Consider the following 27,955-nt stretch of genomic DNA (forward strand, 5'->3'; position numbering starts at 1 on the left):
GAGAATCACGATCATGAATAGGTATCAGCGTCTGCATGGTGTGCATACGGCTCCCACTGTGCTGAGTAACTCAGGGAGCGGCGTTGATGGAAGCTTGGGAATCAAGTCCCTGATACACTGCCTCCTGGCGCTAACGTGCGTCAAATCAGCCATACATATTCTGATGACCCGAAACCCTGATAGGTGCACATTTCGCTTGATCGTCTTGTGGCGCCTAAAGGAACGCATCGCTCAACTGCAACCCCCACCTAGCCTTCCGTGAACTTACAACTGGTATTGCAAGGCAGTCGTCGACCATGGACTATCCCATGGCATGGCTTGCAGAGCTATCCCAGGTACCCTTGACGGCTTCTGGGGTGACCCTTGCCTCAGTTGCGAACAGGTACGTGCGCAATTCCATGACAACTTTGCCAAGTATAGCGACTTGGACGACGCGTCCCTGCGCGTGCTAACTCCGATTTGCTTGCTCACACGACTTCTCACCAGCCCATGGCTAGACTCCCTATTGCTACCTGTATACGCCGCGGGTGTTTCTGGTTTGCTTCTCCTCGCGCAATCCGCGAGCGAGGTCATTCGCAACAATGGTCTTCCGGCAGAGGATACTCCACAGTCGGAACCCGAGACGCGCTCCTGTTTCCGGAGGGCACTCGAGAATGTGGGAGGCGGCACCATCTTCGCGTTCAAACTTGCCCAGCTCTTGGGGATATTGGGGCTTTTCGGTGTTTCGTTGGCCCAGCTGGCTCTCCAGAATCGGGAGACCGCGTCGCACAATCTCCTGGCCAGCAGCCATTGGCAGATCGTTCAAGCCGCCCAATGCGTACTTTATGTAAGTGGTCCTCGTTTTGTCACAGCTTGCATGGGCTGAGCAGCTTTGCAGGCTTACCTCGCCGCTCTTGCAGCGGTCGCAGTGTTCGGGAGGCCTTCGGTGAACAGTCGCGCTTACGGCCATGTCTCGTTCATCCTGGTGTTCGTATGGAGCGCGTACATGTACCGTGACGTGTACCCGCTTGCCACCCTTGATCGGACCCCGGCTGATACTGGAGATGGAGCGTTGCTGTACGCGAAGTTCGCGCTACTGACGATCACGGCTGTTGTCATTCCTCTCTTCGTGCCGCGGAAGTATGTGCCTGTGAATCCGAAGGTGCGTTATTGACTTGATATGCTGGTACATGTCGTTGACGGGCGTTTTAGGAGGTACTGGAGCCGAATCCAGAGCAGACGGCGTCTTTGGCGTCGCTTCTGACGTTCACGTTCATGGCGCCGATTGTGTGGACTGCGTACAAGATTTCGCACTACAAATACGAGATGCTTCCTCCGTTGGCGGACTATGATCACCTGAAGAGTTTGGTTGGGAAGAGTTTCCCTGTGAGTACATTGCTCAAACTATTGTTGATGACGATGTCCTGACTTACGTGGGTCGTTCCTTAGCGCCTCGATCCGACTCAAAACAAGTCTCGTCGGCACATGGGGTTCAAGGTTCTGCGAGTTTTCTGTAGGTCTTTTATGCATGTCTCGGTATCCACAGTGTCTCAATGTGATACGCAGGGCTCGAGTACGTGCACTTGGCTTCCATGTCCGTGACTGCGGTGAGTCAAATCCGCGTGGATGTTGATCGTTCCCGAGACGATGAGGTTGACTTGGAACAGGTCCTCGCCGCGTTCGCCGCACCTATTGCTATTCAGGGTCTTCTCGGGTGCGTCATCGCCCTAGCTGGAGTTTCGTGTGATGTGCTCAAGCGTCGTTCAGGTACTTGGAATCCGGAGGAACAGTATACAGCGTGCGGCCATGGTTCTGGATTGCGCTCCTCTTCTTCGGGCGGGTGTTCAAGAGCATCTCTGACCAGTGGTTCATGTTCAAGCACGTACGTTGCCTTAGTTGTTGCGCACGCTGCCTAAATTGAGAGCTGACGAACGCGTGGCAGACTCGTCTCTCGGTGCGCATTCAAGCCGTCATCACGGAGCTCGTCTTCGAGCATGCCCTCCGTATTCGCATGAAGGCCGAGACGTCTGAAGTGACAGATGCGAGCAAGAGTGGCGAGATCACAGCCGTGGCGACTCCCGACACTGCATCCCAAGTTGGAGTTGAGGGTGAAGGCGAGGGAAGCGCAGAAGGAAGCGACGCCGGGGCCAGTGTCCCTGCTCACTCTGCCACCTCTAGCTCGAGCACCGCCGTTGCTCCCGCCTCCATCAAGGGCAAGGGCAAGGCTCCATCGGAAGATACGGCGAAGAAGGTCGCTGAGCCGTCGAAGCCTGCAGAAGGTGGCAAAAAAGGCAAAAATCTGGTCGGGAGGATCAACAATCTGGTCACTAGCGACCTGAGTAACTTGGAGCCGATCGGAATGTTCGTGACATTCGCTAGTACGTCTTGTCTCTCAAACTCCGTGCGGTACAGCGTCGCTCACCATCTTGACATGAATGCAGCGATCGAGTCTCCATTCCAAATCACGCTCTGTATGGTATTCCTGTATCAGATCCTTGGCTGGAGGTACGCACATTCTGAAGTACTGTATCATGTGGACTGTGTCTGAAGTGGCGAGACAGCGCCTTGGTAGGTCTGGCGACCATGTTGATCACTCTTCCTGTACCCGGGTGGATCACAAAGCACATTCAAGGGACTCAGCGCGAAAAGATGAAGCGGGTACGTGTCTGATGTCTTATGCACTTTTACGGCTTCGTTCACATGGAGCATGACAGACGGACGCTCGTGTCCAGACAGTGACTGAAAGTGAGTCAGAATATGCTTCGCCACGTATCGCGCCCGGTTCTCCTTTCTTACTTTACATCCTGCAGTGATGGGCGTGATCCGCATGATCAAACTCTTCGGGTGGGAGCACCGCATTAACAAGCAGCTGAACCAGAAGCGCGACGAGGAGCTCGTCTCTGTGAAGAGAAACCGAATGCTGGGGATGCTGAACAACCTGTGCAAGTGAGAACTTTTTTCCGACTACTTTGGGGCAGATAGGCATATCTGAGCGTCCTTCGCACTTGCCTTTAGCTTCGCCATTCCCACTTTGATCATGTTATCAACGTTTGCTACCTACGTAAGTGCAGCGAGTCCGATACGTTGTGCACGCCCTTATCTTAGTGTGAAACAGTCCATGATCATGAAGCAGACGTTGACTGGTGCAGCCAATCTCCCAAACTCCTTGCGTATATCGAGCTCATTCGTTTCTAGCATCGAAAGTGTTCTCTGCGATGTCCGGTGCGTTGATCTCGTTCGTCTCAAGAATACGATATTGAGAACAATATATATAGTTTTCGATATGCTCCGGATGGACATACAAGCGACTTTCTTCATGATTCCGGGGTTGATACAGGGTGCGTCGAATTCACAGAGACAACCCAGAGTCGTTCTCATAATTCTCCGAACTTCCAGCCAAAGTATCCCTCGAGCGTATCCACGACTTCTTGTACAATGTACGTTTGTCCTGGGTTTCGCATCTCCACCTCTATCGCTCATGCGGCCTATTCAGACTGAACTCATCGACGAGTTTGCCGAACCTAACGTGGACACTGTGGAAATTATTTCCTCTAACGTCCCTGAAGAATACAGGGAATCGATCGGCATTCGCCATGCGTCGTTCACTTGGGCGAATGACTCTGCAAAGCTTGCGATCACCCCCGGTGGCACTCGTAAGCGCACGTTTGTACTTCACATTGACGACGAGGTCTTCTTCAAGCGGGGCAAGATAAACCTAATCGTTGGTCCTACTGGCTCGGGGAAGACGTCCTTGCTCATGGCGCTGCTTGGAGAAATGCATTATATCCCTGCTGGACCTGACTCGTTTGTTAGCCTTCCCAGGGAGGGCGGTGTGGCGTATGCTGCTCAAGAGTCGTGGGTTCAAAACGATACTATCAAGGTACGTCCATGTCACAAGTCTTGACGAGGGTGGGTTGAGAACGGTGTTGCTTGGTAGAATAATATCCTGTTTGGCGCACCGTTTGATGAAGTCCGATACAAGAAAGGTAGAGAATGCACACATCAATGCAACGATCCTACTCATCCATTCCACCCAGTCCTGAAGCAATGCGCACTGGAGCGTGACCTCAGCTTGTTCGACGCTGGTGATCAGACCGAGGTCGGAGAGAAAGGTGTCACGCTCAGGTCAGTCCACATTCGCTTCCGCACCGTGATTGATGCTCATTGACATTACGCTCGAAGTGGTGGTCAAAAGGTTCGGTGAAATGCTCAGGGTCTATGTTGTTGTTGCTTATGAGCGACGCAGGCTCGTATCACGTTGGCCCGTGCGGTCTACTCGAGCGCGCAGATCTTGCTGTTGGACGATGTGAGCGTAGCGAAAGGTGGTTCATAACTCTCGGCTCACTTTCGGTTCAATAGATCCTTGCTGCTCTTGATGTTCATACTTCCCGATGGATCGTCGACAAGTGTCTGAGCGGTGATCTCGTTCGTGGCCGCACGGTCATCCTAGTGGTAAGGCTCAAACCTAGTCGTGTGTTACGTTTCTGACGCTATTTTGCAGACTCACAATATTGCCATGGTCAGCCCGATTGCAGATTTTGTAGTTGACGTCGGTTCAGATGGTCGCATCTTGAGCCAAGGCACACTCTCCAACGCGCTTGCTCATGACGACAAACTGCTGGAGGAAGTGCAGCACGAGGCTGAGGAACTTCAGAGGGCCGAGGAAGAGATTGACGGGGAGAAACCGGAGGACGTCAACGACAAGTCTAACGCAGGCAAGCTAGTTGTGGCTGAGGAGATAGAAGAGGGTCACGTTGGATTGCAAGCAAGTGAGTGAACGCATGCAATCGGGCTGTCCTGGATCGCTCACCAAAAGTGCGGCAGTGTTACTGTACCTGGGCAATCTGTCGACGCGACCGCTTATTTTCTGGTTCATCTATGTCAGTGCGTACTCGCTACGCCATTTCATCACCAACGTCCAGGTGCGCAGGCTATTCACTGGATTCCGTCTCTTGATATCAGCTGACATCTCTATCATGTCATATGTCCTCAGTCTTGGTGGCTTGGGTACTGGGCTGCGCAATACGAGGCTCATGCTCCCGAAGATGTAAAGGCCAGCTAGTAAGTCGTCCTCATCAGTGCTACAACATGCATGCAGTAATGTCCCGATAGCTACCTCGCCGTATATTGCTACGCTGTGCTCGCAATCATGAGCTGCTCTGCCTTCTGCGTCTGGTATTATGTCAATGGCAGTATGCGGGCGTCCAAGATCGTCCATGAGAGACTTGTCACCTCTCTACTTGGAACGACTTTGAGGTGATCAAGAACAATGTGAAGGAGGTTGCATATGCTGACTTCGTTGAACGCAGGTGGCTTGACAAGACGCCAACTGCACGTATCATCGCTCGGTGCACAGAAGATATCCAGACAAGTGTGTACCCATTCAACTTATTCATTATCCGATGCTGACCTGCTGTTGGTTTTGTTCAGTGGACACTCGATTTGCGAGGAACGTCGAAGTTCTCATTGAAGTAACCGTATTTCTGCTCATGAAGGTCTTCGCTATCGTCGCCTTCACTCCGCTTTTCTTCATCCCTTCCGTCTTGCTCGCTATCTTTGGTGGGGTCTTGGGACACATCTACATGAAGGCGCAGCTTTCCGTGAAGCGTGAAATGAGCGTTGCAAAAGCACCTGTGGTTGGTCATTTTGGTGCTGCCATCAGCGGTATCAGTGAGTGCCCATTTCATAGGGACCTCTGTAAGATTATGACAGTTTCATAGCTTCCATTCGCGCCTATGGTGCTCAGGAGTCACTCAAGAGAGAAGCATACGTGCGAATTGACAGGTATAGTCGAGTTGCGATCACAAACTTCAATCTCAATCGGTATGTCTGGTAATATGGTGTCATTGATCCTGAAACTGATATCTGTTGTTCGACAGCTGGATGACGATTCGCGTAGACCTTGCCGGAACCGTGTTCCTGAGTTCCTTGGCTATTTGGCTGCTGTATTTTGCTCCGTTGAGTGCCTCTAACACTGGCTTCTCTCTGGCGATGGCTGGTTTGTCGATATTCCCTCTGCGACCTGCTGAGCATCTTTCTCACCGTCGCTACAGCTGCATTCAGCAACAATATCTTTGCTTGGGTTCGCATATTCAACGACCTCGAGCTCTCCGGTATGTCCCTTGAGCTCCATATCTCTGACGGCTGTAATTCAACTATATATTGTAGGCAATAGTTTGGAGCGCATCCAACAATACCTCGTTATCGAACATGAGCCACAATCAACTCCGGAAGGCGTACCTCCCGCATACTGGCCTGCTAGTGGCGCCCTCGAGGTCAACAACTTGTCTGCCCGATACTCTGCCGTAAGTCTGCCTCTAGGAACCTTGTTCCGGGGCAACAGTTGAAACCTTGCATTTAGGACGGTCCCAAGGTCCTCCATGAGATCTCCTTCGACGTTAATTCTGGAGAGCGCGTCGGGATCGGTGAGAAGCATTCTCCACTCCTTTCCGAACGATCGCTCACGCACATCATGTAGTGGGTCGTACCGGTAGTGGCAAGAGCTCTCTCACGCTGGCCCTGCTCCGCTGCATCTTGACCGAAGGTCTTGTCCGTTACGACGGGCTGCCCACCGACAAGATCAACCTCGACGCCCTCCGTTCCAACATCACTATCATTCCGCAAGTGGTACGTCGGCTCACAGCACTCTGTTCGGAACATCGGCTGACGTCTCCAACAGCCAGAGATGCTGAGCGGGACGCTCCGTCAGAACCTCGACCCATTCGGGGAGCACGACGATGCTGTGCTGAACGACGCCCTGCGCTCTGCCGGCCTGTTCAACCTCCAGGATGAGCACGACGAGTCCCGTATCACGCTAGACTCCGAGATTGCGGGGGGTGGTGCGAACCTGTCAGTAGGCCAGCGCCAAGTACTTGCCCTCGCGCGGGCGATCGTGCGCCGGAGCAAGCTCCTGATCCTCGACGAGGCTACATCTGCGATTGGTGTGTACAGTCATACTCATATGCGTATCCTCTCGCTGAGTTGTGCTTCAGACTATGAGACGGACTCGATCATCCAGAAGTCGCTGCGGACAGAGCTTGGGAAGGACGTCACCCTCCTGACTGTCGCCCACCGTCTGCAGACGATCATGGACTCAGACAAGATTGTACGTACTAGTTGAAGTGATATGGCACTAAGCACATGCTGACGTTTCCCCTGCAGATGGTACTCGATGCTGGGCACATCGTAAGTACTGGCCATATTTGAGAGTCACTCAATTACTGACATACCTTGTAGGTCGAGTTCGGGAGACCCAGCGAGCTCCTGAGAAACGAAAAGGGCTTCCTGCGTGCTCTGGTAGACGAGAGCGGAGATAGAGAGAAGTTGTACGCCATGGCTGCTGCTGCCGCAGGCGAGCCGTCGGGTTGATCATTGTGTCTCCTGCTCGTGCCCATCTATCTTAGACGTAACATTATCGGCACCGTACCTTGTCCAATTTCTTCGTCGTCTTTGTGACCCGCTACACAGTTTCACTCCTATGATATACAGGCGGTTTCTAAAAACATCTTCGCCTGGAAGACTTTATTGTAGAGTTGCCTAAGGCATCAGGTCTACGCGCACAAGACCTAGAAGCTGTTCGGTACCGCCGTACCAGGGCTCTACTCCGCTCGGGAGCGAAGATTGGGTATGCATAACCGCGAAGGGCACTACAAGCCTGCTAGCTTGTAAGCTTCGTCTTCGTGGTCTTCGAGGCGTTTATCCTTGTGGTGAGGACTTGGGACGGTTACCCCAGTGTAGTCGCGCAGAGCTTCCCCACGTTGGTTCTTGAAGAACAAGACGTCGCCGTCGTCCTCTATGAATGTGCATTGCGTGAAGGAACGCCAGAGCGCGTACAGCGTCGGCTATATTCGAGAGGGACGCCCGTCAGTAGATCTAACGTCATGACGTCTGCAGGATAGCTGACCGTGGAGTCGTAGCAGTAGTAGTCTCCCAACACCGGCTTGATTGCCTCTGTCACTTCCGCTAGGTTGTCTGTGGTGCCCGTGAGCAGTGGTAGCGGACTCTGTCTCACAAGGCGTACTTACAGAAAGGGATGGTGACAAAGAAGTGGTGCGCGACATGATAATGGTTGATCTAGTGAGTCCGGCAAAACGTCAGAGTCTTTGTGGGATCATATGGAGGGTATGGACTACTGCTCACGCCGTTCCAGAAGAACTCCCCGATCCAGCCAAAGACAGGCCGATCGACAGTGGCAAGTGCGCCCCGGACAAACGTCCATGATTTCTGCCTTCAGGTTAGTACGCGGTCCTTGCGACTGAAGGGTCAGAGTTGTACCTCACGATAATATGGGACGGTGGGATCGCTGTGCTGCAGATAAGTGAACATGACGATCCAGTTATGCGCCCACTACAGTAGCCGGCGCGCAGGTCTGTCAGCACTTCGGTGTAATAGAGGCAAAGCCCAGGAACGTACGAGCCAAGGAACAAAGTACAGACTCCAGACGCTATGGAAGCCGGACTGGTACGACCACACTAAAAGGTTGAGCAACATACAGCCGATGGCGATGTCGGAGATTATAATGTAACTTCCTAGCTCAAGTTTGAGTTGTGCGCTGACTGTAGGAGAGACGCTGACGTACTATCTTGTGCTTTGAACAGCTTCGATGACGGGTTGTAATGCTAGAGATATGTCGTTATGCGAGGTCTCTACGTCCTAGCAGGGGGCAACATACGCTGGTCCTTGGAGGATACTTCGGGTTGCCTTTGCGGTTATGTCTTGGGTGCTAATGTCAGATATGTAAGCTAGGCCTGGAATCGAAACGTACATGAGATACAGCTGGAAGCCCCTACGTGTCGCGCTGAGTTAAGTCAGATGCAATATACACGCCCTGAGCACTCACAAAAACTGCCTGATCACCATCTTGAACAGAGTATAAGCAGGCGTCTCTTCGATCAGCTCTTTGTAGTCGAACGCAGTCGCCTGTGCAGCATCTGGGAGTTTCAGATCCTTCCTCGTCATGGGATGGTAGGTCTCATCACGAGCAAGATTGTTCGTTCCTTTCTGTGATTCCTCAGTCATGAACATCTCTCTGGAACTGATCAAGTAAAGCGACGAACATGATGGGTGCGGTGTGTGAGCCTCCACGCGAAATAGGGCGTCAAGACGAAGGTGTGGAGACTCATCCCGGCAGCATGATTCACCCATGCATAATGAGAAATCGATTCGTGACCACACTGTGCGTCGAGGATATTTCAGCCTGGGAATGGTTTCGTAGACGAACTTTTAGCTTACCTCATGCCCTAGCGAGGAAATGGAATCAGAATCGGTCTGCATGAGTCACATTGATGAATCATTCATACCGAGTGTCCAGAATCCGGCGAATGTTATGCTCTGCCAGAACCAGTAGAATATCCAGAGGCTCCAGGATACCAAGGTCCGTCCAGAGGGACCAAGACTCAATGCAGAAGCGATACGCCAAGATAGCTCGTCAACCTGAGTCGCGTATAGGTAGAAGAGCACACTGAGGCCAACTATCCGCGCCACATAGTAAAGCCCTTTGGCCGTGTTTCTTTCGAACAGGTGCCGTGGCACGACAGCGTGAACGTCCTTGATCGACACTGTAGGTGGCACGAACTGGGCGCGCTTCTTGCGCTCTTCGTATTCCGGCCCGTCGCGGACTAGCCAGGAGAAAGGACCCTGCTCCCGACTGTCGGGAAACTCGGTTTTGGTGGGCCACGAGGTGGCTCCTGTGGACATTTCGACGCAAACAAACGGAAGCGTCCAAGGCTAGAGACGGAAAAGAAGGAGATGTGGGGATTTGGAGACGCATGGCTCGCACGAGGGGGGGTCAATATATACACCGCACAAAGCCCGCCGCCACGCAGATGGACTGGAGCCTGGGACATTCACGGCATAAGTATATGATCAGATGTCCGGAGTAGGTATCTTCCCAACCCGCTCCCACTGACTTGGCTCGAGCGCGCAGACTCTGCAAAACGCCCCGATCCGCATTCAGGCTGGAACAACGCGGCACGTGTGGGCAACGAGGACCTGTTCTTTTCGACAGGTGGACAGAAAAGCGGGGATGGTTGACTGGCAGATGGCCTTGAATGAGAAGGAGAACAAGGATCCCAGCCTCGAGGTTGCGCGGAAATGGTCACCGCTGCAGCGCGGGAATGGGACGGAGACTGCCGATGCTCTCGCGAATACTTAGTCAGCTGGTGTTGTCCCGGTAGAGCGGTGGGAACAGTCGCTCACCTGCTTCATATCCCTTTGCATGCAGGTTGCCAGGGAGTGGGGCAGTGTTCCTTGCATGAAAGCGTGCAAAAATCCCTGCGGTAAGTGATTGGAGCCGCAGAGGGACGGTCCACCTCCTGCCCTTCCGGGGCCTGCTTTCGGACGCTCGTGCCAGTGTTGTCAGACGGGGGTGCCGCTGCCAAGATTAGATTGAAGCTGGACGCCTTCATCAACGTCGGCCAGCCTCCAATATCGCTCCTGTCATACAAGGAGAATCGGCACGCTAGTTTGAAGTGTTAGGACTTACATCATCACGACGATCATCTAAGGCACATTATGCTGTCACTGCGAAGTCGAAGTCCACTAACAATGTATAGTTCACGTCATGTTGGGGACAGATACTTACCCAACAGTGCACCGTAGCACCGCAATGGAGCCCTGCAATGGAGCCCTGCAATGCGATTGCTCCTGGCTCTCTGCCCTCCAGAGCTTTGTCCTTAGTAGCGCTCATGTCCCACTGCAGGGTATGCATCCGACGGACCCTTGGCACAGCGCACCTTTGGCAGCGTCTCACTTTGGCTCTTCATTAGAGACAATCGTACTGGATGCTGATTGAATCTTCAGTGGTGGGTTGTAGTCCTTGGGATCGTGGAGGCGAGAGGAGAAACTCGACCGGCACAGCCTATGCACAGTTGACACGAATCCGATCATGGTGGACCCAGGCGGTCAACACGGTCTTCGCTGCAACCACATCCCCCTGATTATCGCTGTCACCATTCCTTGACACCATTTGAGCCATCTAGATGAACCACGGAGGCTATGCCACTGGCAGCTGCGTAAGTACTAAGTACCAAGTAGTGGCAGGTCAAGGAGACTCGGTCGCGTGTCCTGACACGCGGCACGCCGTCCGAGTCCATCGAGGCATGATATATTGCATACAACACCTACGACGATGCGGGACTACTGACCGTCTACAAGCATTCAGTACATGTAAGGAGAGTACAAACAAAAGCCAAGCACGTGTAACATCCTGAATACTCGTTAGATAACACATCGCCGCGGGGTGGGGTATCCCGAGGCACCGAAGACCCATAAAGCAAGGAGATAACATCACCAAGAACATTCAGCTGTGGTCTCGTGGAGCTTTTCCCTACGCCTTCTTGTACCCGTCCTTCTCGAAAATCCAGTCCCTATGGCGCCTCCACGACCCAGCTTCCAGCTGGACGAACGCTTTCAGGCGCTCCATCGAGAACGGCAGGCTCGGGTCAGCCTGCAACGCTCTTACCACGTATGAGCTAGCCAAAGCACCGCTAAGTGTCAGTTGCCAATATCTATGGCTTTACGACCACGGAAGACGTACATAACGGTGCTCTCGGCGAGGGGGTTGTCCTTGCTCCGGAGTGCGGCGCAGATATCGGCGAGGGGCATGTCACGGTGGTACCAGAGGTTGTACGCGCGCAGGTGCTGGGGACGCGGCGGCTCCCTCTGCACCCAGGTCTGGCTGGACGATGTACTGCAAGACGAGGGCTGGCGCGCGAACGGATTCCAGACCCTGCGCTCCGGTTGTGACTGCGATTGCGTGAATGTCGGTGCGGACATGGAGGCGCTCCCCTGCGGCCCATCCGCGCCTCCATCCGCGCCGCTGGTCATGGCGGCCTGCGAGGGTATAGTAGGAGCCGCCTGGGCGTTAACGACGCATTTCTCGCGGTAGTCCACCGCCAGATCCGCTGCGCACGACCTCCAGTCCACTTCACGCTGTTGTCCGGCCGCAACCGCCATCAAGACGTTGTATACGGAGAGCGCACAGTGCGCATCATTGGCAGCGTAGGTGATCTGCGCCTGCGAAAGCTTCGCATCCCAGTTGCTCGTGCGAACCTTGCCTTTGTCAAGCGTCTTGTGCGTGTAGTGCTCAACAACTTTGGCGAGGGCCACGATAGAGCGATTGTAAGTCTGCTTGAAGGAAGGGTCGGCAAGACCGGCGAGAGCGCCAAGTTCGACGAGCCCGGCCGGGTGGAGGCCGAAGTCGCGGAATAGTTTCTGGCCGTCATCTGAGGGTGTCGAATCAGTGAGGGCACACAAGGGACGAGGGCGAACATACTGCGAATGTTGGCGCCGAGCTTGATGATGTCCTTGTTCTCGATTACTTCCTGTCAAATTACCAGTGAGCCTTTGCTGTTTTCCTGATTGATGAAAACAGGTTTACCTTGACTTTCTGCGGAAACTCTGTGCGGCGTCGTCAGCAAGTAGTCGCAAGGTGATGGAAAAGCACACTTACTCTTCATCGAGCTCACTTGTATCAGCAGGATCATACGCGCGTCAGAGAGTTGGACGAGAGCAGTCCGTCGCTCGCTCGGTTTCTTCCCGCGTCGGAAGTTGACAACCCATTCGAGGTCGAATCCAAGGGGACCCTTCAACGTCTGAACGAGGTCATTCGCCTCCTCTTCGTGCTGAGTGTACACGACCGCCGGTGCAGGGCGGTACTGCTTGTAGGAGTAGAGCGAATGGCTGGATTTGGCTTTCGATAGAGCCTGGGACTTGGGTCTCGGCTTGACCGCCACGATAGTCGAATCAGAGAGGTCGTCCTCGATGACAACGGGGTCATTCTCAGCGTTGCTGATGGTGGTTCGCATCGGGATGGTGGTCGCCATGGTCTTAGCGTTGAGCGACGGCTTGCGAGGAGCTTCCGCCGCCTTGGGTTGAGGCGGCTCCGCGGCAGGTTGGGAGAGTAGCTGTCCCATTTTGGACTGCGGGTGTACTCTCAATGGGGGTAAGACAAGCGCTCGAATTTAGCCTTCGTGCTATCGGCATACTCACGAGGGACCGCTAACGAGGTTCGCCGCGTTGGGCACTAGGGGGCCGGCTAGCCAAATGGGGATTTCAGCGTCGAGGGCCGCGAGTATCTTAGACCGCCGTATGGGTTTCATAGGTGATGTGGGGTTCCGGCACGAGAGGTCCATCTTGCTTCCTAGTTGGTACTTATGTAGTATCGCCGACAAAGGTGGTCGTGTCTGTTTGTGTTGAGATGGTCTTTGTAGGGGCCCCTGTTGGACTCGAGAACTGCGAAACAAACGTAAGGTGTCAGAGCTACCTGTCATCACTTTAAATAAGTACATACAGCACTTGCCTGAGATAGTTGTGGTCGCTGTCGTCGTCGTCGTCGTCGTCGTCGTCGTCGTCGTCGTCGTCGTCGTCGTCGTCGTCGTCGTCGTCGTCGTCGTCGTCGTCGTCGTCGTCGTCGTCGTCGTCGTCGTCGTCGTCGTCGTCGTCGTCGTCGTCGTCGTCGTCGTCGACAGTAGCCCCTCCTCGACGCGTCGCGTCGCGAGTCGAACATGAGTCACGTGGGTCACGGGATCGCAAGGATCGCGGCCGGCAGTCGCCGCCATCGAGCCAAGGCCTAAAAGGGCGATCCCAGACCCCTGCGAGAGCGACTGGGAAATTTTTGCAGGCGGGGGCTTGGAGGCAGGGCATCCGAGATCATCATAGATTCTCTGCTACTCCCTCTTTCTCCTCTCTCAAAACATACGAAAACGCCATGGCGAGCGTCGTTCAGCTTCCTATCGTCCCACCACCATTGCCCGCTGGCTGGACACCGCCCCAGGGCTCGGGAAAATCTACCGCGCGTGAGTATATCCAGATCTGCGCGGAGCTCAGACGTACTGAAGCACACACGAAGCTTTGGTTGAGCGCAAGCTGCTTCCGGTCGGCGAGGCGTACCTTGCGCACGTAAGAAGGGCTGTGCACAAGCTCACTTTTGAGGAACATGACAAGCATACGGAGGAGGAGCGGAAGCGGCTAGAGGCTCTGAACGGAGCGGGCGCATCTGTGGAGGACGATCTCGGGGTTGGCGATGAGGAGGAGACGGAGGACTTGCTTCTCCTGGATGCCAAGGAGTGGAAGGTACGTGTCTATGTCGATGCCTGGTAGCTGTATCTCTTAACGGAGGTGCCGGAACAGAAACAAGACCATTATGCCGTTCTTGGTCTCTCCCACCTGCGATACAGGGCGACGGAGGAGCAAATTAAGATTGCTCGTAAGTGCTCATCTGATTCATGTTACATCTCTACTGCCTCGCCCCACATCTTGGCTGTACTTGCTGAGGAGCGATGCTATACGCGTCCAGGAAGCGCGGGCCTCGCTCATGTGAAGGAGGGCGCTTCTGTGAGCATATAGAGTTAGAGTTCGTTGTTTTGCACGAGGATTTTCCAGCACGCGACACACACCTGAGGCAGAGGACCAGAGTTCCATCCTTTGCACGCGAACAGGCCGACGGTGTAGACTCCGTAACATAACGTTTACTCACATGTCGCTTCGCAGACCGCAAAAAGGTGCTCAAGCATCACCCCGACAAGAAAGCGGGCCAGGTCGGCGACTCGAACGACGACGCGTTCTTCAAGTGCATTCAAAAGGCGTTTGAGGTGCTTACGAACCCGGAGCGCCGCCGCCAGTTCGACTCAGTCGACCCATACTACGACATGCTCGAAGGCGACGTGCCGACGGCGTCCCAAGTGCAGAAGGCGAAGAATCCCGAGAAGTACTTCTTTGAGGCATTCGGACCCGTGTTCGAGCGCGAGGCGCGGTTTAGCAAGAAGCAGCCAGTGCCAGGGCTGGGCTCGTACAATGACTCGAAGGAGAACGTCGAGGCGTTCTACGACTTCTGGTACAACTTTGATAGCTGGAGAAGCTTCGAGTACCTGGATAAGGAGGTGAACGAAGGTAGCGACAAGTACGTCTTTCCTATTCTCTCGTCTTGCGTGGGAGGCTTACTGAGCTTTGCGCTGCAGCCGCGACGACAAGCGGTACACGGAGAAGAAGAACAAGTCCGAGCGCGCGCGCCGCAAAAAGGAGGACACGGCGCGACTGCGCGGAATCGTTGACACCGCGCTCGCGTCCGACCCGCGCATCAAGCGCATTAAGCAGGAGGAGAAAGAGGCACGCGAGGCGAAGAAGAAGAACAAGGGTGGGGTGAACGGTGCGGGCGCGAACTCAAAGCAGAAGGAGGAAGAGGAGAAGCGGAAAGCGGAAGAGGACGCGAAGAAGAAGGAAGAGGAGGAGAAAGTACGTGATCGCTATTGTGAGGTAGCGTGCTGGGGGACGATGCTGATGCTGGCGTGCTCGTGTGCTTCAAGATTGCGCGCGCCGAGGCGAAGAAGGCGAAGGCGGCGGCTGCCAACGCGGCGAAGAAGGCGAGGCGACAGCAGCGTGCCGCGGAAACGGGCGAAGTAGCATAGACATCGTTCCCTCGAGCTCTCTCCACTCATCCTCCCGATCCGCCCCGAGCGCATTGTCCTCACCATGCATACGTCCCATGTGTTGCTCTTTGGCATCCGGTCGTCAGTCAGACTCTGTCATTCATCCATATCGTATACCTCTGTTGCATTACTTAGACTCGAACCTGTGTTGCTAGACCTATCCAGATGTAGCTGTTCACGCCAACATACTCGTCTCCCTATCTCTGGCGTTGATGGATTTGTCGCCGACAGAGCAAGTAATGAGATCACACACAGCCCTCCAAGCGGTCCACTCACATTGGAGAGGGCCGGGGCGGCATCCGCCCTGCAGGCCTGAGCGATGGCACGGGTCGACGCCCTGGTCTGAGCCTACCAACTCCAAGGCCTCCGGTCCACGAGACTTCCGCTAGCTGAGCTCAATCTCATGCACTAAGCTTGGCTCCTGACTTCTTCGATAGAAATTGCGCTCTATGACCCGGTGCTTATCGCTCTTCGCTGTATTTTGTCATATTGCATCGGCGTGCGACAGAAAATTGCTCTTTGAAGAGAAGTCTGTGACGGTGGGCATCATCTCGCTTCAGCTTCGTTGAACATCTTTACACAGATGCCTGGGGAGTGCGACTACGTTCTGGCTCTTCTCAGGACAAATAGGCCCTTGTCTGACTATCAAAGCTCGTCGACGTCCTTCGGATCCATCAAATAGTCTCATTCATGCACCCCGAGTCTATAGAGTGTTAGTACAACCTCTCCGTTTGATCATGTAGCTACACCTGCGTATATGCTGATTATCCGGATTTACAATGCATCCAATGCGATACTACACCGTATCAGAGAGCGTACTAGGTACAGTACGTACATTCCAAACTGGGCATAAAAATAACTCATTCGTCTTCTTGTGCTCATCGTTCACCCGTTTGGATGGACTCTGCCTCCCAATGGGCTGTTGTGTTCATCGAGTGTGCTGTAGCTCATTGCGTTGTCACGGAAGTGCTGAGCGTAGACTCCGGATCGAACTCTACAGTGCTCATGGCAACAGGTCCCCTAGCGTTAGGTGAGCTCCTTGCATTGCCTAATGACGACCCCAATTCAAGTGCCGAGCGTTCCAATGCAACAATTACTATGATTGTAATGGGGTAAAGGGCCTGTAGCTTGGCAATCAGCACGTTATAGGTTGACCGTAAGAGTTGCCAGTGTTTACCACAATCGGTACGAGGCATCCGTAAACGAAATAGTCGCCTGCGGAATAGTATGGCACAGCGTTGAACGCATCCCCTGGTGGTATGTATCCTGCTGGGTCAAACATGTATGCTATGATCAATGTCTATATGTATGTACTTCAGCTACGAGGGTTAGGTCATGTATGTCAAGCGTGGTGCTCACTAGAAGGCCGCAATAGAGGCTCCCAGACTCCACGAACAAGGCGAGAATTCTCAGGAGCCGTGTTTTGGCCCCTTCGGCACCCAAATGTCTTCTGAGGAATATTCTGTGTGACCTGAGGTAGTAGCGAGGTTGTATAGACAGTAAATTCTAGGAATTCTGGGCCCTCACCATGCCTTGTACGCAATCAAAGATGTCGCAGTTACATTGTTCATGAAAGATAGTATCCCCGCAGCAGTGGTTACTCGACTGTCGCCACCATGCATGAACACAATCCTGACTGGGTTGTCGTTTGATGCCCAGAAAATCCCTGCAGTGCCAGTAGCTACGGGAGGGCGTTAGCTCATATGCCTCACGGACAGGGAGAGCGTGAACAGAACACGGACCCAGAGTCGATGTCAGTGTCAATAGCGCAGTGAAATACACTAGTTTGTTTCGCCATATGACACATGCTCGCCACCACACGATTGCGTCGCCAACAATGAACTGTTGGACAAGATTAATATTTGTCTCGGCCGGGCCAACGAAGGCACCCACGTTAGCCCCAAGGGCAAATGATGCGGTGGTAGGCTGTCTATGAAGGGCGTTCTGGAATGCGGCCAAACTCTCGTGGGCATCGTATGTGTCTGAGAAGAGGCCACTGTTTGCCTCTGAGAGGAGACGCTCGATGATTGACCAGTTCCATATGAGTGTCGACATGTACATTGTAGTTGATGCGAACAAGATCAGGATGCTGAGGAGCAGGTAGCGGGCTGATAGCTGGCTGAGCGAACGCTGTCGACTAAAACCGGGTTGGCCTGTCAGTTCATCGTACGCCAGTCGGAGGATGGAACGACCAGATAGTACTGACATGAGTAGAAACACGGAAGCCGCGAACATTGTCGTCAAGGCACCTATCATATGTTAGCAATGAGACGTCGGTATGAGAGGACAAAAGCGCTCACCAAATAATAGGCTCGAAAGAGTATACTGAGGCGTAGTCCGTATGGCGTCAGAAGAGAAGTATTGAATTATCTCCAACGCGAAGGTATTGAGCTTGACAGGCGCAACCTCGGGAGCCATAGTCGTCGTGTACTCCGAAGCGACTGGAGATGGCATGAGTGAGGATGTGAAGGGCTCACCTCAGCATCACGGCGAGTAGAATCGTTTTAAGTGGGCCTCGGTGACTTGAGTATGTTCCGACCAGCGACCCCAGCTAGCTGAATTGCTTCAAGACCTCCGCTGGAAAACTTGTAAGGGACGCCAGGCTCCAACGTGGCTACCGATCATCATTGTCCCGAGCTTGCTATGCTCACTTGTGATCTGAGATAGCAACTGCCTTACTATGTGCGCCAGCTACCATCTTTTCCAGGTATGTTGAAAGCCGGGGGCCAAAAAGGTTCCTTTCGACACTCAAGGGTCCCTCAGCGTTTGTAAGCGGGCGTGCACAAGCTAACTATGGCGTCGGAGGACATTGGTATGCCTCGATTAACCCTCCCGCCTTGCACGGTTTCTCCGTCGAAACGAGGAAGCTGCTCATTACTAGGCATGCGGATGGATGCAAGAATAGTTTTGTTCCTGCACTGCGGCAGGTTTATCTCTATATTCTTGGAAGATATCATCTCAACTCAGGCAGCACAGCTCCGATATATCCGGCTTGCCAAAATATCGCGTGTGTCCGGACGTCCTCGTAAGGCAATTGATGACCTTACAGCCATTAAAATACCATGGGCTAGTAAGCCGGTCGCACCATGGACAGGGTACTGTCTGAGAGAACTACCCCGAGGCGTTCGGGCCCGTGTTCGAGCGCGAGTCGCGGTTCAGCAATAAGCGGCCAGTGCCGGTGCTGCGCTCGTATGATGGCCCGAAAGAGACCATTGAGGCGCTTTACGACTTTTGGTACAACTTCGTCAGCTGGATGAGCTTCGAGTATATGCATACGGAGGTGAGCGAGGGCAGCGACAAGTGCGTCTGTCCCGTTCCTCATTCTGCATGGGAGGCATACTGAGCCTTCCGCTGCAACCGGAACGACAAACGGTACACGGAGAAGAAGAAGAAGAAGAATGACACGCGCTCGCGCGCGACCCGCGCGTCAAGCGCATGAAGCAGGATAAGGCGCGTGAGGCGCAGACAAGAACAAGGGCGGTGTGAACGGCGCAGGCTCAAGCTCGAAACAGAAGGAGCCCGAGAGGAGGAGAAGCGAGAAGCGAAAGAAGAGGTGAAATTGCGCGGTCTCTGTTGTGAGGTACGGAGACGATGCTGATGCTAGCGCGCTCGTGTGCTTAGCAGCGTGCCGCGGGCTCAACAAGCGCAGCAGCATAATCACCATGCCCTCGAGCTCTCTAGGCAACCTCCAGGAAAGCAGTGTGTTTGTTCTCGGAAAGTATAGACCATCATAGGGTCCCCGGTTTTAGTGAGCCGTCCAGGCAGGCCGTTGGAAGGCGGACTCGCGATTGTTGTTATTCACGACGATGAGTGTAGCAACGCACCTCAGTTCCCTGACCACTGCCGCGGTAACGCGCTGGTGTGCCATCTCAGAGGATGGATCTGAGAGAAAGTTGGGATGCGTGTGTTTTTGCAGCACTGTTCGTGCACTGAAGACTCACTGGGACAGGATGTGGATCGATGAAGGCGGGGCTGACTGTATGAAATGCTCGCCTCTGCATGGGTTTCCGAGATTCGTGTGATGCATCGCGTTTGTGAAGTTCCCCGCTCGTCTGGTGCACCGTTTTTGATATTATGGTTCTCCTCGCGTTGCGCATCTTGGTCAGTGTGCCAGCACATACACATACCTCATGCGACTTGCCGGCTCTTTCTGATTGAGGACGTGCGAGATCCAAATACATGGATGTACAGGCACCGCATGGGTTGCGCGAGGAAGAACTTGAATATTGGGAACGCAGTCGGCACAAACAATGACGCATTATAGACGCCCGATCGAGATAGGCCCTCTACCGAACGACACGCGAACTTTCTGGCGACGGCGACCGTGCTTGATCTCCCTTCCTCTGCTAGACCCCATCGGGCACAGAAGATTACGTCAATCCACCTATTGCGATGTGGGTGCAGTCGACTCTGACCGGGGCCTCGACTTGTCAGTGTGCCCTTGCCCTATGGCGGTTGTTAAGATATTCGGGCGTGGTATTCCCGTGCCACATGAGGTCTGACTGGTGGGCACATTTCTTCCATGGCACCGCTTAGCAGAGCCGGCGTGGAAGCAAGCTCGGGTTGCCCCTGAGCGCGGTATGTGCGCCTAATGGATGCGGAATGCTCCGAAGGCTGTGGAGGTGTTTCCCGCGCCTCAAAGGCTAGTGGATCAGGAACAGGATGCTCATAGACCTCGCATCTTGCGCAATGCTCATCTCTTGCCATTAAGTTACGCTGTCATCGGTTACATCTACAGTGAGCAGCCCGCCCCAGCTCTCCCTGTCTGTCGCTCGGTGAATTCGTTCAGGCCGGGGCGGAAATGCTGTGCCTGAAACAGTTTTCGCTAACGCCGTTGCGCCATCGTAAGCTCCATATTCGTAATTTTCGTTCGAGCTCCAGCGACGCCTCCCGGACCAGCCGCGGTCTCATCGAGCAGCGTGCTGCGTGCATAACGTTATGCATCGCTTCCTGAACGCGATTTATGTTGCCGGTTGCTCAATGGAAAACCCGCGATCCTTCGATGATATAATACCCTCGGCAGTCCTCTTGCACTCCCGTTCGCCGATCCTTCTTCCTTCCTCGCACTCTTTATTGTCTGCCTCTCTTCGTCCGTGGAAGTCTGGCTAGAATCATGTCGACGGAAAAGAAGCAGTCACCATATGGCTCGTCCGAGGACTTCTCCACGTGCGTTCTCTCAGTATCCGCTTGCCGTCCTCTAGGATGACGCTAACGAGAAAACTTACAGCGTGGTTCATGCAAGTGACGAGCGGGCCATTGAGGCACAGAGACGATTCGATGAGGCCGACGCTGCTAATGTGCCAGGGAGAAAGCAAATTGGCCTCGTTTCGGCCATCTTCATCATCTTCAACCGAATAATCGGGACTGGGTGCGACTTGGTGACTGTGCGCAAGATGACCTATCTCTAATCTCTTGGTCGATTTTCAGTATATTTGCGACACCAAGTACCATCCTTGGCCTGAGCGGTAGCGTTGGGCTTGCGCTGTGAGCAGTATTCGATCGCCATATTCGCTTTCCGTCCTGACCTGTCTACAGTTTCATGTGGGTCATTGGCTCCGTCATTGCCGCCGCGGGAATGTGGGTATATATCGTCTGGGGCACAGTAAGTCGTTTGTCTAGTTCAGGAGGCCGCACGGATAACGTGGCTGACACCTATTCAGGCGATACCCCGTAACGGTGGAGAGAAGAACTACCTCGAATATCTCGTCCGCCGTCCCAAGTACCTCATCACCGCGCTGTACGCGGCGAATGGTGTACTACTCGGCTGGGCATCCGGCAATTCCGTTGTATTCGGCGATTACCTGCTCACTGCGGGTAACGTCACCGACCCTGGGAAGCACGACTGGAAGCCGCGCCTGATCGGCTGGGCGGGCCTCACCTTCTGCTTTATCCTGCATGGCACGCGGCTGCAGTGGGGTCTGCGCCTGATGAATATCCTCGGGGTAATCAAGGTCATCATTGTAATCATCGTCATCATCACCGGGTTCGTTGCCCTTGGAGGACACTTGAAAGTACCGAAGCCGCATAACTTCTCGCATGCGTTCGATGGCACGACCGCTAACGCTCCGGCTTTCTGCTTGAGTTTGTACAACGTGAGTGGTGCTTCAAGTGACCCGTGGGACGTCAAGCTGAAGTTAGGCTTCATCCCTGGGATGTAGGTCATCTGGTCATACATCGGCTTCAGTAACGTCAACTACGCGCTTTCGGAAGTGAAGAACCCCCAGCGTACCGTTCGCATCGCAGGTACCCTCGCTATTGGTATCATCACTGTTCTCTACATCCTCTCCAACATCGCATACTTCGGTAAGTAGCCCCGTGTATCGTTGTGCTGAGCCGCGCTTACGATGTTTTGCCAGCTGCTGCGACGAAGGAGGAGATCACCAACTCCGGCACCTTGGTTGCCGCGCTGCTGTTCCGCAATGTCTACGGCACCTCCGCCGAGCGCGCTCTTGATGTCTTTGTCGCGCTCTCTGCTCTGGGCAACGTCCTCGCTGTCGTCAGTGATGACTTCGTAGACGTCCAGTTCTACGGCATTGACATTATCTTTGCAGATCTTCTCTCAAGGACGCGTGAATCAAGAGCTCGGCCGTGAAGGCATCCTCCCATTCAGCAAATTCTGGGGTACCAACCGCCCGTTCAACGCTCCCTTGGCAGGCCTTGGTCTCCGTGAGTTACCTTTCTCAATTCTCGATGTCGTCACATCACCACTTATCTATCGGGGCCATCACAGATTGGTTCATCTGCACCATCGTCATCTGGGCTCTTCCTCCCGGTGATACCTACAACTTCGTCATCAACTCCGTACGTCGCGTCCCTGTGTCCCTGGTCCGCTCCCGCCCATACCGATCTTCTGACACTTTTCAGATCTCATACCCCCTCTCCGTCATCAACGCCGTCATCTCCTTCGGCATCGTGGTCCTCCACTTCCGCCCATACCCCGATTGGATCCGCCCGTCGCCCTTCGCCGTCGGGGCAGCCGCCTTCTTCGGCGCGGCGAACGTCTTCCTCTTCGTCGTGCCCTTCATCCGCCCGCCCGCCGGCGACAGCCCGTACAAGCACCTACCGTACTGGACCCATGCCGTCGCGGGCTGGTCCGTGTTCGGGATCGGCTTCCTGTACTGGATCGTATGGGGGCACGTACTCCCGAGGATCGGGCGATACCGCTTGGAGAGGCGGGAGGAGGTCGGCCAGGACGGGCTGCGGCGGCATGTGTTCGTGCGTGTCAAGAGTGCTTAAAATCAAAACATGGGTTCCCCGGGGTTCATGGACTGAGACTGGCGTCGTCGTTGCGAATATCCCCGCGCAAACGTTTAATGACTATCTTATGGCTCCTGTTTCTGTAGCAGTATTGAGACCGACCGCCGTAACTGGCGTTCCCTCCTGACGATCGCAGAGCTTTGCAAACCGAAGGTTGCGTGATCAAGACGCCTGATTCCGGATTCCTGCGTGGCTCCGTGCACTTGACCGGGCTCTCATTCACGCCCTTGCCCCTGCGAGAAACGCTGCTCCCGAGATGGAGCGATGAATAGTGGCAAGAATTCCACCACTGACATGCCCGCTGCCGGGTTCAAATAGCTGCCCTGAGGTCTGAGAGTGTCACAACAGCCCATCATTCCCGTTGACGTCGCTCGCACCTCCTTCCTACGCAGATCGCTAAAGCCTGGCGAGCGGTAGCAGCGACCGAAAGGCTGAATCAATTCAGTAGCTAGATCAACCAAATCATCAAGACGTTCGATGCGTTCAGTCCGAGGCCTCCGGCGTAACGATTCAAACGAGCGTGTTAGTCCGGTCAGTACGGGGTGCGAAAGCACCGTGAGTCGGTATAGTACTCGAGTAACGAATGCGATTGTCCACGTAAGGAGTGCGTAGATCAAGGAAGGAGGAGGAACTGGGGCAGGAGCTTGAGGAAGTTCGGCGTGCCTAGACCACTGACGGGGTCCCAGCCGGGACGCGCAGCAAAGCCGTTCGTGCCGCAGCCAGGATTTGAACCATTGGTGATGTCATTGAACGCCAGAGAGATGAGAGGGGAGTAGAGCTATCGCGATGGTGTCAGTTATGGATCGAGGCGCCGATGAGGAGATGCACTTACAGCGGGATTGACCCAACCAACGGGCTTCTTCCCGACCGCGAGACGAGCATCGTTGATCGCGGAGAGTATGGACGCAAATGTCGGTGCAGACGCGGATGTTCCAGAGACCAGCCTAAACTCGCCGTCGAGCACGACGGAGTAGTTGAGCCCGTTGGCCGCAACATCAGGGTACGCCCTGCCGGTGGTGTTGAAGACACCGGCCGCGTAGGGCGGAGGGTACGTCTTCAAGTATCCGCCAACAGCAGCCTTCTGGTAGCTAGGGCGCGGGAAGACGTTGGAGAAACCGCCGCCGGACGGGAACCGCTGGAACACTGCGCTCTCGGGTTCCTCGACCGAGTGTCCTGGAACGACCTGAGTCGCGCCGACGGAGGTCACGTACGGGCACCCTCCGGGGAACGTGGGGTTGAAGCGGGATGCGCCTTGTTCCTGCTGACCATCCTCAGTGAGGCAGGAGCCGTCGAACCCAGCCACGCCGGAGTCTCCGGAGGAGTAAACGAACGTGATCCCGGTCAAACTGAGCTTCCCGTACTCCGCGCACTGACGTTGCATGTAGGCGGTCGTGAGGTCCGCCTCCTGGTAGCTGTAAGACGTCGAGATGACGTATGCGGTGGGTTTGTTGCCGCAGTCTTCGGGACCATCGTAGCCTCCGGGTTGGGTGTCAGGATAAACAGAATCTTGGCTGGGGTCGTCGCCACCTTCGAATGTGCAGTAGGAACCGTCTATGCCATCGAGGAAGTTGTTGAATGAACCGCTCTCGACGTCATCGCCGGTTTGGTATAAAAGCACATCCTGCTTGCTGCCGACGAGACCGAGTACGTATTGGAGATCAAGGCTGGACTCGCCGGGGTCACCCTCAGGATCGAGGAATCCGCCGTCAATGCTGACTAAGGTGGGACGCTCGCCGACCTGATCCTTGGAGTAGTTGCCGAAGAAGACATCGAAGTCGGACGGGTTGTGGGTTTGCGGGGTATACTCAACTTTGTGATCGTCGATATCAGATTAATACGCCAATCTTGCAGATTCGCAGACTACTCACCGACTCCAATCGAGTTTTTATCTGCCGCTACAGGATCGTAGACGAAGTCATACAGCGCACGCAGACACGCGAGGGTGATCGTTTCGTCGCAATGCGCGAGATCCGTGAAGATGTCCTGAGCGACGAACGGGCGTCAGAAACATTGACCAGGAGCTTGTGCAGCACTTACTTCAATCACGCCACCAATCTTTGGTGTGGTGGCTGAGCTGAAACCCAGTCCGGTCTTCGGGGCAGACCGCTTGTCTGTGCTTCCATGCCTGCGAACCTTGGCATCGAAGTGCAGCGTCGGGGTGATGAGGTCGACGTGCTTGGAAACCGTCTCGGGCAAATGGTACGCGCCGTGGCAGGCGACGTGTTCCCCTCCGTCCTCGGAGTGCTCGTACACGAAGTACTCCGTACCTAACAGACGCTCCGCCTCGGACACGGTCACGTTGGCTGTGATCCAGCTTCCGCTTTTGCTGAGGACGATCCGACTCGCGTCGATGGACCCGTCCTCGATGAGCCACTCCCGGACCGTAGCGACGGACTCGGCGGAGGGGCGGAACGCGTTCGCTACCTTGGCAGGGGTCCAGTGCTTGCTATAGTTTGGGGACTCTGGGTGTGCCACGTCCAGAAGGTAAGCCTCAAGATTCTCCAGGTTGGACTGTACGAGGCCGACGCTGAGGGGAAGGATCATGTCGGGCTGGGCACGTCGAGCGACGTTCCATCCCGAAGGAAGGGACCGACGCGTCTCGTGGGCGACGCGCTTCACGGGCATCGGCGCGCGCGAGGCGGCGGCAGCGAACGAAGCGAGACCAAGGACCAAGAAACAGAAATGAGTGAGCAGCATCTTAGTCCTGGCCAAAGGGGGGGTGTAAGATGAATGCTTTGGGGAGGCATTGCGTTCGCGAAGCTTTCACTTTATACCCTGCTCGCTTTAGGCGGACGAACACTGATATGCAGCCTACGGTGATGGCGGGGAAGAACCTGATGGATTCAGTCTCCGTGCAGCACGAGGTTACACCACGGATGCACTTGTCTGCGGGATCCGCGCGAGTCCGGGCGCCCGGCCGTAACCTTTCAGTGTCTCTTTTACAAACGAGGTGGTGCACCATCTGACACTGTCTGTGGAATTGCAGTCTTGGATGTGGGAAGCGACTGGGTGTGGATGCTAGCTTAGCCGCCGAAGGGAGACATAATCAATTGATGTTGCGGTTGTTGTCAAGACAGGATTTGTAGCTATTACTAACGCCCACTGCCGGACCCGCTTGAGCGCTGGGCTGGCAAGAGCATTGAACGGCCTGGTAAAGTTCATACCCTTCCAACTATGCAGTACTGCTGACAGGATGCAATGCTTCTCAGCCGGCTCGGCTGTCACAAAGCACGATACTATAATGCACTGTAGTCAAAAGGTGGTCCACTTCCAATCCAAATTCCGTATGCAGGATGTCATGAGGTATGGTGACGTAAAACCGCGAGCTAGACGAGGAAGTACCTCGTCTCCGGTCGGTACTCGAGGCTACAGATGAACACGAGCCTCGATTGTGTGCCAGTGGTCACAACGATGTGGTCAAATATTCTTTTGGACGTCTTCGTCCGCGCTGCAATCGAAGGGAAGCAGAACGCATCGCCAGATTCGATCGTCATTGCAGCATCATTCGATCCAAGAACAGAGGCTCGTCGTTCGACAGTACAGGTTCTTCGACCGGGACTCCTTGGTATTGTGAGCACGTATTCTTTAGGGCGGATCCTGGCACGTCTGCTCACCTATTGAACATTGGCCACCAGAAGTTAGTCGAGCCGTCCAGGAAGAACGAGCACGTCTGAAACGAGAGCCCTCAACCTCTCCATGCGGCTCTCCGACAGTGGCTGCGAAATCTCGTTGTAGTACTCCAGCTTCTCTAGCGACGCACCCAACGAAGCCCGCCACTCGATCGCTATGGCCAACAACTCGTGCACGCCGCCACCGTTCGTGCACGTGATGGCGAGCTGTTTGAGGTGGAAGCAGACCGGGCGGCGCAGTGCGCGGAGTAACCGTTGGCAGGAGCGGACGCGCACGGCGAGCGACACCAGGAATGGAAGAGAGGCGAGCGTGATCAGCCAGGCGTTCTTCGTCACTGTGTAGTCGGGCCAGCATTCGAGGACGAGGGAGGTGATATGAGCAGCAGACGAGAAGACATCCACCGTGTCGTAGAGAGTAGCGGAGCATTCTGTGACGACCCGACCAGCTCTGCGCACCGGTGTCGGGGTAGACAGGGTCAAGTTGACGCGCTCGGTATGCCCCGCGAGACCCTGGATTTCGCTGTACAAGGTCGTGTTTGTGGGCAGCTTCAAGTGCAGTGTGTCTACTGCGCCGAGGGTCGCTAGAGGTGGGGCTGTGGGGATGATGTGGCTGGGCAGGCTGATACTTGTGGCTCTCACTTCCAGGTGGGCAGTGGGCGGCACCGCAATTTTGCTGAGGAATTCCACCGTATAGGACGGCGTCGTCCCACCACTGAGATCATCGATAACGCATCGGCGCAGACGAGGTAGAGGACAAGGAAGAAGGAGTGCATCGAAGGGAAGGTTGATACCCCTGGGATACATCCACTTCGTGAGAGTCAATTCCTCCAATTGAGGACACAGCTGCAGAGCCATGAGGACCAACTTTAGGTCGAGAGCGTCTGTGTCGTGAATAATGGTCCTTAGGGTCGGGAACGCCAGTGACGGGACGAGCAATAAACCTTCGGGTAATTGTAAGCTGCGCAGGCGCGGAAAATTGGCAACACTTGGAGGGGTGTGATCTCGGGGATTGAGGGCGTCTGAACGGGAGGGTTGTACGGTAACTGCGTTGCAATGCAGGGTTTGTAGTCCCGGCATAGCCAATTGGATGAAGTCGAAAGTAACGGAAGGATCGTTCCATGGCAAGACAATGAATAGCTCAGAAAGATGGCTAAGTCGTCCATTTTCTTGAAGAGTGCTGAGGAACTTTAGACGGAGTGTGTTGTCTATGTAGTACAGGGTGTACGGAAGGGACGCGGTACGCTGGAGGAAGGTGAGAATGTCATTGAAGTGCTTGGGCCGCGAAGGATTCTTGATAATAGCGACCATATCGACCCAAAAATCCGGGGTCTTGTAAATCAGGTCCCGCCATGTACGACAGACATGCGCGAGCTTGATGTGGGAGCGCTGCGTCGGGGACACTAAGGAGAAGATATGGATGAGGACTTCTGAAGGTAGTTTCGTGTGGATAGGCGCTGCGCTGTTCCGGAGTTGCCAAACGTAGTCTGCAAAATCCTCTTTCATCGGTCGGTATTCCTGAAGGTGTCGGGAGTCGGCTGCTTGGAGCTGGTTGGGGGCCAGCCCGGAGAGTAGTGCTAGATCGCTTTCGGGCATGGGAAAACGGTCCCGCCCTATGAACGGTCTGGTCGTCCATTGTCTGGGTATGGCTAGCGGTTTGCGACCTAG

The 27,955-nt window shown here is 54.7% G+C and overlaps 8 protein-coding genes across 8 annotated transcripts; 3 read left to right on the plus strand and 5 right to left on the minus strand.

Moving 5' to 3' along the window:
* Positions 1-218: 218 nt before the first annotated feature.
* DICSQDRAFT_181820 (P-loop containing nucleoside triphosphate hydrolase protein) lies at positions 219-7,476 on the plus strand. The gene is made up of 40 exons (XM_007367534.1): positions 219-382; positions 487-826; positions 878-1,141; positions 1,192-1,365; positions 1,429-1,492; positions 1,546-1,586; positions 1,647-1,693; positions 1,747-1,861; positions 1,922-2,357; positions 2,421-2,484; positions 2,541-2,637; positions 2,694-2,724; positions 2,790-2,925; positions 2,995-3,040; positions 3,095-3,122; positions 3,175-3,201; positions 3,255-3,317; positions 3,376-3,416; positions 3,473-3,859; positions 3,917-3,965; positions 4,017-4,104; positions 4,162-4,174; positions 4,226-4,285; positions 4,339-4,431; positions 4,481-4,748; positions 4,804-4,901; positions 4,973-5,040; positions 5,092-5,235; positions 5,289-5,350; positions 5,410-5,649; positions 5,700-5,802; positions 5,859-5,977; positions 6,033-6,092; positions 6,148-6,284; positions 6,341-6,404; positions 6,458-6,606; positions 6,659-6,920; positions 6,972-7,084; positions 7,141-7,164; positions 7,216-7,476. Exons 1-40 carry the CDS (start codon positions 297-299, stop codon positions 7,345-7,347), a joined length of 4,833 nt encoding a protein of 1,610 aa, XP_007367596.1. The 5' UTR covers positions 219-296; the 3' UTR covers positions 7,348-7,476.
* DICSQDRAFT_89027 (uncharacterized protein) lies at positions 7,469-10,341 on the minus strand. The gene is made up of 14 exons (XM_007367535.1): positions 10,177-10,341; positions 9,279-10,115; positions 9,211-9,218; positions 9,036-9,152; positions 8,819-8,979; positions 8,744-8,764; positions 8,651-8,693; positions 8,558-8,597; positions 8,392-8,507; positions 8,254-8,325; positions 8,119-8,202; positions 8,004-8,052; positions 7,883-7,950; positions 7,469-7,820 (listed from the first exon to the last, which is right to left on the minus strand). Exons 2-14 carry the CDS (start codon positions 9,673-9,675, stop codon positions 7,626-7,628), a joined length of 1,371 nt encoding a protein of 456 aa, XP_007367597.1. The 5' UTR covers positions 9,676-10,115; positions 10,177-10,341; the 3' UTR covers positions 7,469-7,625.
* Positions 10,342-11,078: 737 nt separating this feature from the next.
* On the minus strand, positions 11,079-13,050 carry DICSQDRAFT_89029 (ribonuclease H-like protein). The gene is made up of 6 exons (XM_007367536.1): positions 12,970-13,050; positions 12,431-12,912; positions 12,359-12,378; positions 12,254-12,302; positions 11,516-12,203; positions 11,079-11,450 (listed from the first exon to the last, which is right to left on the minus strand). The coding sequence occupies exons 2-6, from the start codon at positions 12,891-12,893 to the stop codon at positions 11,306-11,308; spliced, it is 1,365 nt and encodes a 454-aa protein (XP_007367598.1). The 5' UTR covers positions 12,894-12,912; positions 12,970-13,050; the 3' UTR covers positions 11,079-11,305.
* A 602-nt stretch (positions 13,051-13,652) lies between these two features.
* On the plus strand, positions 13,653-15,653 carry DICSQDRAFT_156175 (DnaJ-domain-containing protein). The gene is made up of 5 exons (XM_007367537.1): positions 13,653-13,775; positions 13,829-14,052; positions 14,110-14,185; positions 14,470-14,878; positions 14,937-15,653. Exons 1-5 carry the CDS (start codon positions 13,688-13,690, stop codon positions 15,376-15,378), a joined length of 1,239 nt encoding a protein of 412 aa, XP_007367599.1. The 5' UTR covers positions 13,653-13,687; the 3' UTR covers positions 15,379-15,653.
* A 1,104-nt stretch (positions 15,654-16,757) lies between these two features.
* Positions 16,758-16,987, minus strand: DICSQDRAFT_19961 (uncharacterized protein; the record flags this gene model as incomplete). The annotated part of the gene is made up of 2 exons (XM_007367538.1): positions 16,758-16,875; positions 16,932-16,987. Coding segments are annotated over 2 exons (174 nt in total), but the record flags the coding sequence as incomplete, so codon positions are not given.
* Positions 16,988-20,386: 3,399 nt separating this feature from the next.
* DICSQDRAFT_89037 (high affinity methionine permease) lies at positions 20,387-22,913 on the plus strand. Its single transcript, XM_007367539.1, has 10 exons — positions 20,387-20,570; positions 20,632-20,772; positions 20,832-20,888; positions 20,940-21,006; positions 21,065-21,496; positions 21,563-21,707; positions 21,761-21,900; positions 21,956-22,070; positions 22,135-22,205; positions 22,269-22,913. The coding sequence occupies exons 1-10, from the start codon at positions 20,518-20,520 to the stop codon at positions 22,638-22,640; spliced, it is 1,593 nt and encodes a 530-aa protein (XP_007367601.1). The 5' UTR covers positions 20,387-20,517; the 3' UTR covers positions 22,641-22,913.
* Positions 22,914-23,274: 361 nt separating this feature from the next.
* On the minus strand, positions 23,275-25,286 carry DICSQDRAFT_64587 (subtilisin-like protein; the record flags this gene model as incomplete). The annotated part of the gene is made up of 4 exons (XM_007367540.1): positions 23,275-23,439; positions 23,494-24,470; positions 24,530-24,644; positions 24,699-25,286. The coding sequence occupies 4 exons, from the start codon at positions 25,284-25,286 to the stop codon at positions 23,275-23,277; spliced, it is 1,845 nt and encodes a 614-aa protein (XP_007367602.1).
* A 430-nt stretch (positions 25,287-25,716) lies between these two features.
* On the minus strand, positions 25,717-27,883 carry DICSQDRAFT_181826 (uncharacterized protein; the record flags this gene model as incomplete). Its single annotated transcript, XM_007367541.1, has 2 exons — positions 25,717-26,222; positions 26,276-27,883. The coding sequence occupies one exon, from the start codon at positions 27,881-27,883 to the stop codon at positions 26,300-26,302; it is 1,584 nt and encodes a 527-aa protein (XP_007367603.1). The 3' UTR covers positions 25,717-26,222; positions 26,276-26,299.
* Between the last annotated feature and the right edge of the window lie 72 nt (positions 27,884-27,955).

This window comes from Dichomitus squalens (genome assembly GCF_000275845.1).
Source record: "Dichomitus squalens LYAD-421 SS1 unplaced genomic scaffold DICSQscaffold_26, whole genome shotgun sequence".
NCBI lineage: Eukaryota > Fungi > Basidiomycota > Agaricomycetes > Polyporales > Polyporaceae > Dichomitus > Dichomitus squalens.